Source organism: Natrix helvetica (genome assembly GCF_964273705.1).
Source record: "Natrix helvetica genome assembly, chromosome: 1".
NCBI classification, from domain to species: Eukaryota; Metazoa; Chordata; class Lepidosauria; order Squamata; family Natricidae; genus Natrix; species Natrix helvetica.
This window is the reverse complement of record NC_138548.1, coordinates 372,503,074-372,519,520: the sequence shown is the minus strand read 5'-3', so window position 1 is coordinate 372,519,520 and position 16,447 is coordinate 372,503,074. Positions and strand designations below refer to the sequence as shown.

The window sequence follows — 16,447 nt, the reverse complement described above, 5'->3', positions numbered from 1 at the left end:
GTCAAACAACCGATGCAAAGGTTCCGTGACGGGAGCCTTATGGGGCAAAAAGATAGGGAAAAAGTTTAGTAAGCCCAAGAAGGCTTGTAGTTCAGCTCTATTGGGGAGCCGGGGTATTTTTAATAGCTTCCAGTTTAGATTGAGCCTAATGAATACCCTGGGTATCAATATGGAATCCCAGCAATTCAACGGTAGTCACTCCAAAGTAACATTTAGATTTTCTTAAATTTTAAACCTTTGTTCCTAAATCGCTGCAGAATGGCTCTTAGTTTATTTGTCAGTTCTTCCTTATTATTCGCTGCTATAAGCACGTCATCAAAATAAGGTAAGACCCCGGGAAGACCATGGTGCATTCTCTCCTTTGAAAACTTTGAAAAATTCCGGGTGCGATGCAGACTCCAAACTGGAGTCTGCGGCACTGGAATGCCCCACGATGGGTGACGATTGTCTGAGTGTCAGCCGTCGTTTCATCCACTGTTAACTGTTGATAAGCTTGAGCTAAGTCAAGCTTAGCAAAAACGTTACCGCGGCCCAATGAGTGCAGCAGATGCTGCACAACTGGAACCGGATATGGGTGGGCTTGTAAGGCTTTGTTAATTGTCGCCTTATAGTCGGTGCAGATCCTAATGGATCCGTCCGACTTTAAAGGGATCCCTATAGGGGTTTCCCACTTTGCAAAATCCACTGGATCTAATATCCCTTGATTTATTAATCTATCTAGCTCTGCATCTACCTTAGCCTGCAGTGCAAAGGGAATCTCTTCTGACTCCCCCCTTCTCATATACCAAATCACTCCCAAACAAGGTCTCTGCAAGATGTTTTATTAAAGACAGTTTAAACCTTGGCAGCAATCCAGCCTGCCGAGGTCCAGATAGCACATTGGCAGCAATCCAGGTACAGCGAACACTTTGGCAGCAATCCAGCCTGCCGAGATCCAGATAACACTTTGGCAGCAATCCAGCCTGCCGAGGTCCAGATACCACCTTGACAGCAATCCAGCCTGCCAAGGTACAACACAGATCTGAGAGCGTCTCCAACTCTAATGATCAGTTGATTCCTGCAAAACAACTGTCGGCAAGTCCCTCCTTAAATAGCCTTGAGAGGAGCCTGATTACGAGCACCTGCATCCAATCATCTCTTGTAAATGTGTAGCTGTTCTCTCCGTCTATCAGCTCTCCGTTGCCTGACATCCAGAAACCACTCCCTTGTCTCCTCCCCACTGCTCCAAGACATGACATCAGGAGCACGCTCCCTTTGGCTTTCACCGCTGCTCCACGCCTCGGTCGCCTCCTGGTGGCCAACCAGCCTCTCTGATCCCTGCTCGGAGTCGGAACCCTGTCCAGGGTCCTCCACATCCTCCAGAGCCGACTCATAGGGACCCTCGCTGTCAGAGTCTGGTGGCAGCTCCAACGGTTCCTGCTGGGCCACAACGGGAACCCTTCTTGCTTTAAGATGTATGGGCGTAACACTAGGATCTAAATCAAAAGAAATAGGACACCCGGTGTATTTACCTAAGGTATTGCTAAATACATCGCTAAATTCTCTGGTGAGATCATCGAAGTCTCTGGTAGCCAGCATTGCACTGATTTCTGTGATAGATAGCCCCAAAGCCTCAAACAAATCTAATCCCAGTAGGGTAGCTAAGGGGTCTGCCACCACGATCATAGGCAAATTGCCTTTAAATTGGCCGTGTTCTACAAAGAATGTACCGCTTCCTTTAAGAGGAATTGGAAATATTTTAAAATGCAATTGCATGGCGCCAGGCGATGCTTCAGGAAAGATGGTACCAGATGCTTGAGGGTGTCCCATGCGATAATGGATTTAGCTCACCCCATGTCAATTTCCATTTCGCATGGAGCTCCTTCAATTAGGACGGTGATATACTTCCTCTTCCTGCTCCCCGCAGCGGCGGAAGCAGTATTGATGGCCTCAATTTCCTTCATCTCTGGATCAATGGCATAGCAGTCTTCAGTGGTTCTGGATGCTCGACGATTTGCAGGTCTGCTTGCGGAATGGTTAGGTGGTTTGATTGCAGTGGCTGGTTGAGGCAAGGTAGCTCGACATACGTAGGCAAGGTGACCCGTTTTTCCACAGTGCCAGCAAACAGCTGTTTTGAAATGGCAGGATGACCGCATATGTTTTCCTCCACAACTCAGGCAGCCTGCCTGAGGTAACTTAGCTGGGGATCTCTAATGACTTGCTGTGTTCAGTTGTAGCCAGCTCATCTCTTCAGGCAGCCAAAATTCTTCCTCACCAAAATTCTCCTCTTGTAGATTAATGGTAGAAGAGGGGGCTGGTTGGTTATGAAAAGCTTGATATTTCTTAATTTCGGCAGCTGATCGATCGGATTGTTCGGCTGCACGGGCTTCATCCATAGCTATGGATAGATTTAAATCTGACCAGGCCAATAATCAGCGTTGTAATCGAGGGTCCTTTACCCCACAAATTAACTGCTCTAGCAAGGCATCGTCTAAATCAGAAAATTCGCAATGAATGGCAGCATTTCTAAGAGCGGTCGTATACTGGCTCACGGTTTCATACCCTCCCCTTGAATACATTGATGGAACACATACCGTCTGGCAAAACGGGAAGGTTTTGGAGCGTAATGTCCTTTATGTTTTGCCAATAGTGTGTCCCAGGTAAAAACCTGGGACGGAGCAACTAAGGCTCGAGCTGTGGCAAACATTTCTGGCCCACATGAACTGAGGAAAAACTCCCGTCTTCTTGCATCAGAAATGTCTTTAAAGTCATTTGCGAACAAGAAACATTCAAAAGGTTCAATGAACGATTCCCACGACTCTCTGGCATAAACGCAGCAAACGGGGTAGTAGCCGCCATATCAATTCAAGAAAGACTTGCCACAAAAGTAAAAATTAACAAAAAAAGCTTCTTCCAACATGTTAAAAACAAGAAAAAAGTTAAGGAAACAATTGGTCCATTGCTAGGAGAAAGTGGCAAGAAGGTGACAAGCAACAGGGAGAAAGCAGAACTATTTAACTCATGTTTTGCATCTGTCTTTACACAAAGGGATAAAACAGTCCAACCTATCAAAAGCAGCACCACAAAATTAGGAACACAAATTGAAATAGGGAAGAAAATGGTAAGTGAGCACCTGTCTACCCTAGATGAGTTCAAATCACCAGGACCGGATGGATTACACCCCAGAGTTCTGAAGGAACTAGCAGACGAGATCTCAGAACCACTGAATTATATCTTTCAGAGATCCTGGAACACCGGGGAACTACCAGAGGACTGGAAAAGAGCTGATGTGGTTCCCATCTTCAAAAAAGGGAAAAAATTAGATCCAGGAAACTACAGACCTATCAGCCTAACCTCAATACCAGGAAAGATTCTGGAAAAAATAATCAAGCAACGAATTTGCGAACACCTAGAAGCAAACAAAGTAATAGCCAAAAGCCAACATGGATTTGTCAAAAACAGATCATGCCAGACTAATCTTATTGCATTCTTTGATAATGTGACAAAATTAGTGGACCAGAGGAATGCCGTTGATATAGTTTACTTGGACTTCAGTAAGGCTTTTGATAAGGTAGACCATAACCTACTACTAGATAAAGTAGAAGAATGTGGGTTAGACAGCATCACCACCAGATGGATTGGTAACTGGCTGACCAACCGCACTCAACGTGTAGTTCTCAATGGAACTGCATCTACATGGAGGGAAGTATGCAGTGGAGTACCCCAAGGCTCTGTTTTAGGCCCAGTACTCTTCAACATCTTCATCAATGATTTGGATGAGGGAATAAATGGGGAACTCATCAAATTTGCAGATGATACCAAGCTGGCAGGAATAGCCAACACTCCAGAAGATAGGCTTAAGATACAGAAGGATCTTGACAAACTTGAACATTGGGCACTATCTAATAAAATGAAATTCAATGGTGAAAAGAGTAAGGTTCTACATTTAGGCAACAAAAACGGAATGCACAGGTACAGTATAGGTGATACCATACTCAGTAGTAGTAACTGTGAAAGGGATCTTGGAGTCCTAGTGGACAACCATTTAAATATGAGCCAGCAGTGTGCAGCAGCTGCCAAAAAAGCCAACACAGTTCTAGGCTGCATCAACAGAGGGATAGAATCAAGATCACGTGAAGTGTTAATACCACTTTATAATGCCTTGGTAAGGCCACACTTGGAATACTGCATTCAGTTCTGGTCGCCACGATGTAAAAAAGATGTGGAGACTCTAGAAAGAGTGCAGAGAAGAGCAACAAAGATGATTAGGGGACTGGAGACTAAAACATATGAAGAACGGTTGCAGGAACTGGGTATGTTTAGCTTAAGAGAAAGAAGGACTAGGGGAGACATGATAGCATTATTCCAATATCTCAGAGGTTGCCACAAAGAAGAGGGAGTCAAACTATTCTCCAAAGCACCTGAGGGTAGAACAAGAAGCAATGGGTGGAAACTAATCAAGGAGAGAAGCAATTTAGAACTGAGGAGGAATTTCCTGACAGTGAGAACAATTAATCAGTGGAACAGCTTGCCTCCAGAAGTTGTGAATGCCCCAACACTGGAAGTCTTTAAGAAGATGTTGGATAGCTATTTGTCTGAAACGGTATAGGGTTTCCTGCCTAGGCAGGGGGTTGGACTAGAAGACCTCCAAGGTCCCTTCCAACTCTACTATTGTATTGTATTGTATTGAAATTCGCGTAGTTCTTTAAACTGCTTCTTGAATTATTCGCTCTATTCTGAAGGGTTTTCCTTCAGCGTCCCACCAGAGTGGCCAGTTAATAAGTACTGAGCGACTGAGGTAAGAAGCAGGCTACGATTGAATGCAACAGATTTTATTAACTCAACTAAGCAACAAGAACAAACTTTTGCCACCTGACAGTTCTTTTATACTCGCAGCGGTCAGTGCGGTAGCCAATGAGAGCCCTTTAATTTCCCGCCTGGAGGCTGCCACGTCTTGACCAATCCTGTCGCACCAGGCTTGATTGACAGACTTGACTGGAACGTGCAGAGACGTAACACTAATCTTCCCAGGTGCCATATGGTGAGATCGTCCTATCTGATCCTATCTGATAGGCTGATCCTATCATGTCCTGAGGGCCCGGTCGTAATTCCATCACCCTGGAGATGAAAGGGAGGCAGGGAGCTGCTTTGTCTTTAAAACGTGTTTCTCCTTTTCTCATCCAGGGAAATATAATATTCTGCCTTTTTAATATTTCCCAAAATATTCCACTCTTCTAGGAGAGGGGTGGGTGCTAACTTTTGACACATGTTAACAACTACCGCAAGAAAATTCGTAAAACGGGGCAAAATTGACTTCTCAAATTTCTCCTAGCTACAGAAATTTTGGGCTGAACGATGGTTGTAAGTGGACAATCTTTGTTTGAAGTGTTATGGGATGTGTCTGAGAGCAATAAGATTTTGAGATGTATTAGACAACCATCGTGTCAGGCCTGCAATCATATTCCTTTTAGGATCTTTGGCCTGCCACACTCTCTCTTCCTTTACTATGCTGTTCATTAGTGGGAAGGGGGAATAGTAAGGAGTAGAATGTGTTGTTGTCAAAAAAAAACATTCCTTTCTAGAAGCCCAAGGTCATTCTTTGTCTCTGCACCTCTGCACCTGACCGGAACTAGATGAGTGGAAATGCCAGTGTGGCAGTGGAAGATTGGACCATGTGGTGGACTTGTGGGGGTGGGGGCAAGGTTTTGAACTTTCAACTAGGTGGAAACCCAGAAAGCTTTCAGATTCGGGTTTCCACAGATGTACCAACATATATCTCTTATTAAATTGGAACTTTGATGAAAGCTATGCCTTGAACTCCGATTTAATTCTGGATGATATTTGGAACACTGACACCGTTCAGTCGAAAAGAGGAGAATAAAGAGGGGGGAAAACAACAAAAACTGCTTTCTTTTGATATTATCCCAACTAAAGGCAGAGTCAAAAAATCCCTTAATGCTCCCTAAGAGAATTCCATTCTGAAGAGGAAGAAAATCTCCCAGCTAGGAAATATTTAATATCTAACTAAAAAGGCCTGAGCTAGAAAGATGTAATCTCTCCATTTAAACGTCTATAAAGTTCAGAAGAAAAAATGCTAGTACACAGTACAGGTAGTCCTCACCTTACAACGGTTCATATAGTGACCGTTTGAAGTTTCAACAGCACTGGAAAAAAGTAATTTACTACCCTTTTTCACACTTAACGACCGTTGCAGCATCCCCATGGTCATGTGATCAAAATTCAGGGACTTGGGAACTGAATCGCATGTATGACCGTTGTAGGGTCCAGAGGTCACGTGATCAGCTCTTGCTACCAAGCAAAATCAATGGGAAAAACCAGATTCACTCAACAACCGTGTTACTAATGCAACAACTGCAGGGATTCACTTAACAACGGAGGCAAGAAAGGTCACAAAATGGAGCAAAATTCACTTTTTCAAACATCTCACTTAACAACAAAAGTTGGGGGCTCACTTGCGGTCGTAAGTGGAGGACTACCTGGAGAAGATATTTGCCTCCTAGTTATACAGCTCCTTGCCTAACAGAGCATGCTTGAAGTCTTCAGAGAGAAGGTTCCTGGCGTATTCCCCATTTCCTCCCCAAGAATTTCTCTTGCCATCTGGTCGAACGAAGGAAGGAGATCCTTCTGGACTCAAAAGGCATTTTTGGTTTTCCTTACATTTCCTGCTCTAGCCGCCTTACCAGATGTTCTCGTGCCTCCAATTGAACGCATTGAGTTGGGAGATTGTAAGCAAAAAGTTTATTGTGTAGAAAAAGTAACACAAGGAAATCTCCCTCAAAGACTTTGTACCCCACCAATCTCCACTGGAGGGTTTTACACAGCATTTGCCACACAGTTTTTGAGTCAGAAGAAATTTTCCCATCTCCCTTTACAGTAATTCCTGCCTCCTGCATCTTAACCTGCCAACATACTGGTATATGTAACAGAGCTCAGCCAAGCTATTTATTTATTAATCTATTCTAATGTGTGCACAGAGAAACCGCAACACTTTTGTAAATGTAGCTTCAGCTTTCCGTGATACTTTCTATTTGCAGCATACTTCTTCTCCGAGTCTCTCCTATTTGGCCCTTTTGCCTTCTCCCATACTACATTTGGGGTTCTCTTTAGCAAGTTGAAGTATTTATACTGTTCTCCCCAATACTGCCAATTAATCAACACATTCTTAACATGCATGATTCTGCCTTAATAATAAATTTAATAATAATAATAAATTAATAATAATAATAATAATAATAATAATAATAATAATAATAATAATAATAATAATAATAATAAATTTAATAATAATAATAATACAGGTAAAATTAGTGGAACATAAGAATAGTAGAATCAGTAGAATTCGTTTAGCTTGCCGTTTTGCTTCTGTAAAAATTGCTTTGCTAAGGACTGGAATTGCCTTTGCCATTTGCTTTTTACCAGTGATCTAACTTCCGTTATCTTGTTTTTTTGTACAACTTGGTGCCTGGTGGATATCTCAAGAAGCGGGATATGTCATGGCTTGGCAAGTTTACATTGGGATAATACCTGTGTTGCTATGCAGGCTATAAGGAAGGCATGGGACAGGAGGCCAGAATTGGGTACTAAGCTGATGTCCCTGAAGGTATAAAAGGACGCCATACTTTCCCCAAAGTTCAGCCTTTCACTGCATGCTCTTTGTCTGGATGTAATGGAATGGTCTACCCAGCTCTCCTTTGTGCAAATAAAAGCTGTTATTTTTTCCAAGCCTCTTCTTGGGTCTCACTCTTTGGCATTTTGGTGACTCAAGTACATTTTGGGACCTTACAAAATAATCCATTGCTGCTTTACAATTAGTTTTCAACTTACAATCATTTGTTCAGTGAGCTTTCGAACGTTATAACAGCACTGGAAAAAAAAAGATTTATAAATTTTTTCAAACAACCGTTGCAGCATCCCTGTGTCATGTGATCAAAATTCAGGCACTTTGCAACTGGCCTATATTTTTGATAGTTGAAGTGTCCCTGAGTCCTGTGATCACCATTTGAAACTTTTCCTTAAGCAAAGTGAATGGGGAATCCACATTTACTTAGCAAACATGTTACTTATTGAACTACTGTGGCAAGACAAGTTGTAAAATGGCACAAAACTCACTTAACAACTGTCTTGCTTAGCCATGGAAATGTTGGGCTTAATTGTGGTCATAACTCAAAAGCCATCTGTTTTTCCTAAAGCTGGTTCCCTAAATTGTCCAATTTACCAACCAAAGAGAGTCTATATCTGAGATGGGTATGCTATGCCTTTAACTACTGTATAAGCTACGCCATTAATAAAAATCAAGCACAATCAATATCGTATCTCAGACTAGAAATCAGTTAAACACAACCAATGTTAAGTGGTGCAAACACAGCACCATCCCTCCAGTTATTACTTTTGACAAAACTCTGGAGTCTCGTGTTGGTTCTTTAGTTCATTCTCTTCCGTCACTTTCTCCATGCATTTCTACAAATTCTACTGGCATCATTCTGTGGACATGAAGCAAATTTTGAGAATCAATATGAACCAATTAGTGTTAACTTTTCATGCTGTGTGTCTTCTTATGGTGACTAAAGTCATTCCGGGTTCTGGATTTCTTTCCACACTCTTGGCACTGATATGGTTTTTCCCCAGTATGGGTCCTGCTATGAAGGATACACTCATTTTTTGTAATGAAGCTCTTTCCACATGTGCGGCATTCATATGGTCTCTCCCCAGTGTGGATCCTTTTGTGAACAGAGAGAGTCCCCAGTCGAGTGAAGCATTTGCCACATTCGGTGCACTTATAAGGCTTTTCACCTGTGTGGGTCCTTTTATGGTTATTAAGCTCACTTGTTTGACTGAAGTGCTTCCCACAGTCAGCACACCGATATGGTTTCTCTCCACTGTGGATTCTTCTATGGGAAGTTAAGTAGCTGGAATCACGGAAGCTCTTTCCACACTCCAGGCATTTGTATGGCTTCTCCCCCGTGTGGGTCCGTTTGTGGGCATGCAAGCCATCAGAACGGGCAAAACACTTTCCACACTGCAAGCATTGAAAGGGTTTCTCTCCAGTGTGGGTTCTGCTATGTGCGATATACCTATGTTTTCTACTGAAGTTCTTTCCACAAGTGCGGCATTCATATGGTTTCTCCCCAGTGTGGAGCCTTTTGTGAACAGAGAGAGTCCCCAGTTGAGTGAAGCATTTGCCACATTCAGTGCAATTATAAGGCTTTTCACCTGTGTGGGTCCTTTTATGGTTATTAAGGTGACTTTTATAACTGAAGCACTTCCCACACTTGGTGCATTCATACGGTTTCTCTCCACTGTGGATTCTGCTATGGGAAATTAAGTGGCTGGAATAATTAAAGCTCTTTCCACATTCCAGGCATTTGTACGGTTTCTCCCCTGTGTGGGTCCGTTTGTGGGCATTAAAGCAGCTAGAATTGGCAAAGCACTTTCCACACTGCAGGCATTGAAAGGGCTTCTGCACTGTGTGAATTCTGTGGTGGTCATTAAGACCACCAGCTAAACGGAAGCTCTTTCCACACTCCATGCATTGAAATGGTTTTTCCCCCGTGTGGATCCTCTCGTGTGACTTAAGATGACCTTTATGACTGAAGCTCTTTCCACACTCGGTGCATTCATACGGTTTCTCTCCACTGTGGATTCTCCTATGGGAAGTTAAGCAGCTGGGATAAACAAAGCTCTTTCCACACTCCAGGCATTTGTATGGTTTCTCCCCCGTGTGGGTCCGTTCGTGGACATGCAACTTATCAGAACGGGCAAAACACCTTCCACACTGCAGGCACTGAAAGGGCTTCTCCCCTGTGTGGATTGTGTGATGAGCATTAAGGTTTGGTGAGAAACGGAAGCTCTTTCCACTCTCCAAGAATTCAAAGGATTTCTCGCCTGTGTGAACCCTATTATGACAAGTAAGGGCACCAGGGGCTTTGAAGCATTTCCCACATTCTGTGCATTTATACGGCTTCTCTGCAGTGTGGATCCTCTTATGTAAATTGAGGTTGGCTTTTTGTGCAAAGCTCTTTCCGCACACAGTGCAATGATACAGCTTTTCCCCTGTATGGATCCTATTGTGGTAAATGAGGTCCCTTGCAGAGCGGAAGCTCTTCCCACATTCCAGGCACTTACATGATTTCTTCTCAGTGGGGCTTTTTGAGGGGGAATTCAGTTCATTGCTCTGAGCAAACCTCGTTCTACCCTCCCTGAGTTGATGCAACTTCTCCTCTCTATGGACGCTTTGGTGGGAAGTATGGGAGGTGCTGTTTCGGAAGGTCTTTCCCCCAGTAATGCATTGATGCTGCTTCGTCTCTTCGTGGACCCTCTTATGTGAATTGAGATGATTTTTCTGCCTGAAGGTCCTTCCACAATCCAGACATTTGTGTGGATCCTCTGCTTTGTGAATCTTTTTATGCAATGCAAGAGAGTGGCTTGTACCGAAGCTTTCTTCACGCTCCGTACATTTGTACATTTCCCCTCCTTCTTGTATTCTTTCATTTAAAAGAGGAGGAAGGGTCCTTCTGGAGGGTTGCCTGCTTTCATCTTGTTTCTCTCCAGCAAGGCTTTCACAACAGTCACATAATCCAGATTCATCTCGGAGTGTTTTGCCACACCTTGAACACACTTCTTTTTCTTGGCAATCATTTGTGTCCAATAAGACATTGGTATCTGCACATGGGAAACCAGAGCAATTCTCCAGCTCAACCATTAACAGGTTTTCCTCACAACTTTGCTTTCCATCCATCTTTTCTGCAACTTCCTTTTTGTCTTTCGGCAACGGTGCTGCTGCCTCTTGGCCAGAATCCTCCATCTCCCATCCGTCACCTGCTTGCAAAAGAAAAAGAAAAGTTAAGACAAGCTTAGGTGTAAAAGGGATAAAGCACCACTGCTGCATTTGAACAGTATCAATATTCTTCCAAACTCCCATTTGTTCAAAACAGGATGCCATGGTTGTTATTAATGTGGGAAACAGAGTTGTATTGTTTTTACAGAATTGAAAAAAGGCATGTTGGCCTGTGAACAAAATACGTTGCGTGTTTTTCTAATCGCATGAGCTAGGCTGAAGCTTGAGATTGGATGTAGGAGCTAGGATCAGAGGCCTTTGCTATGCTAGAAAAAAGCCTTAACCAGAATTTACTGACATGATAAGTTATTCTAGAGACAACCCACAGGAACTAGGACCACAAAAGGAAATGTGTAAATAAGGGCAGGGGGAGATAGAATTAGAGTCGTGGGAGATGTAATCAGGGGTAGAGATAATGTATTCACTTTAGATAGGTTGTGACATCATTATTACAAAGCCAATGAAGAAGAGGTCGGTGGTAAATTTGTAACAGTACTAGAGGATATAACACAAAAGTATTGATGATTTACGGTGTGTCCATTGTACCTGTGTGTGTGTGGTCCACCCTCTTTGCAAAGTAAGGAAGAAAATTACCAGTGTTTTCTCTTGGAGGTTTTGGCTGCTGATTGCTTATTTCCAAATGAGACAACGAATCCCACATTAAGTTGATATAAGATTTGACCTTTGGCTACTAAATGTAGATATCTTAAGAGAATCCCTTACCTAAGGAGGCCATGTTCCTCTTGATTTCCAGCATGACCTCTTGGTACAGGGCTTTTTGCTTAGAATCCAGCAGGGCCCACTCCTCCACGGAGAAAAACACAGCTACATCCTCAAATGATACCAAATCCTGACACAGGGAGAGGACAAAAACACAACATATTCCATGAACATTCCTAACAATGAACACTTCAATGAATTAATTACATGCGAGTCTTCATCTTAATGAACAAACTGCAGAGCTGGAACAGTAAAGTCTACAATAGGCCCCAATACAATTGCGATTGACTAGTTAGAGAGTGCTGACTCATGCATGATGCAATCTAAGCTATGGTTGTTTGCTGTAAGTATAAAGGGGCCGTTTTCCCTTTTCCCTCCTTTTTTTCCTTCTGTGTTTTCTGTAGGATGTTTTAGATTTAACTCATGACTATCTTATGTTCTTCCTTCTCTGGATGATGACAAAGACTGCTCTAAATTGGTGGGTTAAATATATTTATATTTATATAAATGTCTAACTTCATCTGGACAGCTGCCGTGCAGTTTCTTGACAGAACATCTTCTCTGGAGAACCTTTCTCAAAATAAAATGCCTCTGGCTAGAGATTCATCTAGGTTTATGTTTTATTGGTTTGGCCGATTCCGCGGGAGCAGCAACCCCATATTCCATTGATGGGCTTGAGCTTGAGCTTGGATATGTTGGCTAAATCCAATACTGGGTTAATTTTACCTGCTGCGGTGAGCAGATAAATCATGCAAAATCAAGGAAAGTGGGGTTCAACATTTAATTTCTATGCAAAAGTAAATCTTGGACTTTACTTTTCACTTTGGGCTTAGTATTAGTATCGTTTTTTAAAACCTCAGTAAGCCCACACCTGGGATACTCATTGGGTTTTGATCACCACATTACAAAGAAGATATTAAGATTTTAGAAAAAGTGCAGAGAAGAATAACTAAGATAATTCAAGACCTGAGAACTACAACATATAAAACGATTGCAAGAACTGGATATGGCTAATCTAGAGAAAACAAGGATTAACGGAGACATGACAGCTGTGTTTCAATATTTAAGGGACTGCCACAAAGCACCAGAAGGCAGCACAAAAAAACAATGGATGGAAACTTATTGTGGAGAAAAGCAAACTGGAATTCAGGAGAAACTTTCTGACAGTGAGAACAACTAACTAATGGAACAGTTTGTCTTCAGAAGTTGTGGGCAGGAGGTTTTTAAGGAGAGACTGGACCCCCACATGTCTGAAATGTTGTAGGATCTCCTGCTTGAAACAAGGGGATGGACTAGAAGATCTCCAAGATCCCTTCCAATTGTGTTATTCTGTTATTGGGAGACTGGCACATCAGGGGAGGGGAGGGGAGAATCCTCTTACCTTCATTGGAAGTCCAACCGCTGTTAATCCTCCACTAGAAAGAAGTGAGGATCTAGGAGATGAAGACGAGGCCATGGGAATGTCTAGGAGTGAGGAAAAAAAAGGCAAGAGAATAATTTGCTATCAAGCATCCTAAGGATCTTCTGGAGCATACAGTGCAGAAGGCTGATTTCAGCCTATTTCTAGGCTAACCAGGGAACCCCTTTATGTGAGTCCCTTGCAGCCACAGCAACTATACATAGAAGCTCACCCTGTGTGAGGGGAAAAGGGAAAGATGTGGAAGGATCAGGGATTGGATTCAGAGGCAGCTCTCTGGGCCATGAATTTATGCATTAAAGAACCACAGAGGGGGACTCTGACTGTCTCAAGCAGATTCCCTCCCATATCCATGGAGTTGTGCTGAGTTGTTAATCAGGAATAAAAAGTCTGGCCTGGCACCAACAAAGAGATAGAGTCTAATTTTCTTTCAAATTCTCTTATCACCTTTCCCAGATACGGAACATGGGTCTTTATTTCAGCCATTTCAGGGTAAGAATCTTGATCACCAGAATCCTGGCTAAGATACTCCCTCACTGGAGGCTGTTAAGAAGAGACTGGATAGCCAATTGTCTCAAATGGTATAAAATACTCCCCCTCAAGCAGGGGGTTGGACTAGAAGACCTCCAAGGTCCCTTCCAACTCTGTTATTCTATGTTTCTATAATGTTCACCTTCCCTTATCAGATAATCAGGGAAGACGATAGAAACACTTTTTCACAGCTGGGACTTTCCTTTTGGAATAGCCTACTGTAAAAGTGAAAGAGTTTAGCCCTTTAATGGCTGTTGGACTTCAACTCCCAGAACACCTGAAACACCTGGATCAGGGATTCTGGGAGTTGAAGTCCACCAGTCCTAAAAGGGCTCCACTTCCCCACAACGGGCCTACAACGAGGTTTCTCAATCTTGGGGGCTGTAAAGATATGTGGACTTCAACACACATGGGGAATTCTGGGAGTCGACACATCATAATGTGGCCCGAAGGAAAGGCGATACCTTTTTAAAAGCACACAAGAGTAAAAACGCAGTGAAATTGAACAATGGAAACGAACTCAGGGAGGAAAGAAACGAGGGCAAAGAGATTAAAGGGCATCAGAAGGAGCCTTTTTACCCGATGCTCCCTCCGGAGGAGGCTCGTCCAGAGCAACTCCCCGAAACAGCAGCTCCTGGGAGGGATCGCCCCTTTTTTCTGCCCGCCGGTTTCCCAGCCATTGAACTCCAAGCTTACCGGGTCTGAAACAGAGCAGAGCAAAGAGGGCCAGCAAAAAAAAATTATAAGAATCTCCCCAAGGAGAAAGTTGGTCTCTGCGGGAGCGAGTTTAGCAGCGCCCCAAGAAGCTGCATTGAGAGTCTCCTGTCCGAGTATTTCCCAGGAAGGAAGGAAGGATGGAAGGAAGGAAGGAAGGAAGGAAGGAAGGAAGGAAGGAAGGAAGGATGGAAGAAAGAAAGGAGGGAGTTTTTTACCTGGAGCTCGATAGGAAAAAGGCGGCTCTCTTCCTCGCCCGCCCCCAAACTTTGCTCGCAGGAAAAGATCATAAGATTGCCAAGGTTGAGAAACAAATGGCCCACAGGAAAAGGACGATACCTTTTTAAATGCACACAAGGTTTTAAAAACGCAGTTAAATTGAACAACGGAAACGAATTCAGGGAGGAAAGAAATGAGGGCAAAGAGATTCAAGGGCATCAGAAGGAGCCTTTACCCGATGCTCCCTCCGGAGGAGGCTCGTCCAGAGCAACTCCCCGAAACAGCAGCTCCTGGGAGGGATCGCCCCCTTTTCTGCCCGCCGGTTTCCCAGCCATTGAATTCCAAGCCTCCCGGATCTGAAACAGGCCCAGAGAAAAGGAAGTGACGGGGAACGACCAGGAAGGGCCGGCAGAATAATCTCCCCAAGGAGAAAGTGGGATCTTAGCAGCGCCCCAGAACCCAGCCAAGTATCTTCCTCCACGATTGACGATTGCCACATGCGAAAAGGGGAGGGAGGGAGGGAGGGAGCTTCTTACCTGGGGTCCTTAGGGAATCGCGGCTCTGTTCCTCGTTCCAAGAGATGCGCGCAGGAAAAGGTCCGCTTTCCTCCCAGCCCCGCTGGCTAAGCTCCCTTCCCGGCCAGCTCCCCGGAACCACCCCAGCCAAAGGTTTCCAGAGCCTAAGCTGGAAGCGCTTATAGCTCCTGCCCTCTCCGTCCAGCTCCTCCCATTCTCCAAAGGGCGGGGAGCGCCGCCCACTCGGGGGTCCCCATGGTTGTACCCCACCCCTCCAGGGTCCCGGGTGAGATGGTCAGCTGGGCAGCGAGCCCATTGCTCCTTTGCCCCAGGACATCAGAGGAACAGGGGAGAGAGGGAGGGGACGAAGCCCAGGGATGGAGGAGGGAAGGGGATGGGGAGCATTGAAGTTAGGGGGAATCGCCCTTTTGGAAGAAAACTGGAGTAGGCAGGAAAAGGAGGCTGCCTTATTCACTGATCCTAACAGGGCAGTCCTCAACACTCAACACATCTCCTACAATGACCAACGTTCATGATTGTGCCGTAATAACAAATAATGGCTGCCTTACAAGTAGTCCTCGACTTAACGACCATTCCTTTAGTGGCCCTTCGAAGCTACAAAATGCTAGTACAGTACAGGTAGTCCTCGCCTTACAACAATTCATATAGTGACCGTTTGAAGTTTCAACAGCACTGAAAAAAGGAACTTACAACCCTTTTCACACTTAACGACTGTTGCAGCATCCCCATGGTGATGTGATCAAAATTCAGGGACTTGGAAACTGAATCGCATGTATGACCGTTTTAGGGTCCAGGGGTCACGTGATCAGCTCTTGAGACCAAGCAAAATCAATGGGAAAAACCAGATTCACTCCACAACCGTGTTACTAATGCAACAACTGCAGGGATTCGCTTAACAACGGAGGCAGGAAAAGTCACAAAATGCACTTTCTCAAACATTTCACTTAAAGTTTGGGGCACACTTGTGGTTCTAAGTGGTTCTAAGGACTACCTGAAGAAGATATTTGCCTCCTAGTTATGCAGCTCCTTGCCTATCAGAGCATGCTTGAAATCTGCAGAGAGAAGGTTCCTGGCGTATTCCCCATTTCCTCCCCAAGAATTTCTCTTCACATCTGGTTGAAAGAAGGAAGGAGATCCTTCTGGACTCAAAAGGCACTTTTGGCTTTCCTTACCTTTCCTGCTCCAGCTGCCTTACCAGATGTTCTCACGCCTCCAATTGAATGCATTGAGGTGGAATTTGTAACCAAAAAAGTTTATTATGCAGAAAAAGTAACCCAAGGAAATCTCTTTCAAAGCCTTTGTACCCCACCAATGTCCACTGGAGGGTTTTACACAGCATTTGCCATTACATGTCAGAATCAGGAGGAATTGTCTCATCTGCCTTTAGAGCAATTCCTGCCTCTTTTACACTAACATCTTAACCTGCCTGCATCTATGCAATACAATCCTCAGCCAAGCTATTTAAATCTAGCCTAA

The 16,447-nt window shown here is 44.0% G+C and overlaps 2 protein-coding genes across 3 annotated transcripts in view; both read right to left on the bottom strand.

The window, feature by feature from the left end:
• The window catches only part of LOC309385255 (zinc finger MYM-type protein 1-like), a 32,598-nt gene extending 18,100 nt beyond the window's left edge, over positions 1 to 14,498 (bottom strand). Inside the window, exon 1 of the mRNA XM_081939494.1 lies at positions 14,435 to 14,498. The gene's annotated coding sequence lies outside the window, so the exon portion shown is untranslated. The remainder of the gene's footprint in view (positions 1 to 14,434) is intronic.
• Positions 7,302 to 16,447, bottom strand: part of LOC309385253 (uncharacterized protein) — a 40,645-nt gene continuing 31,499 nt past the window's right edge. Inside the window, exons 3-4 of one of the 2 annotated variants that reach the window (XM_081939487.1) lie at positions 11,558 to 11,684; positions 7,302 to 10,818 (exon numbers count right to left, since the gene is read on the bottom strand). In XM_081939487.1, the coding sequence (XP_081795613.1) occupies positions 8,528 to 10,818; positions 11,558 to 11,684 (2,418 nt within the window). In that variant the 3' untranslated portion in view covers positions 7,302 to 8,527. The remainder of the gene's footprint in view (positions 10,819 to 11,557; positions 11,685 to 16,447) is intronic. The other variant, XM_081939488.1, reaches the window with a different exon arrangement.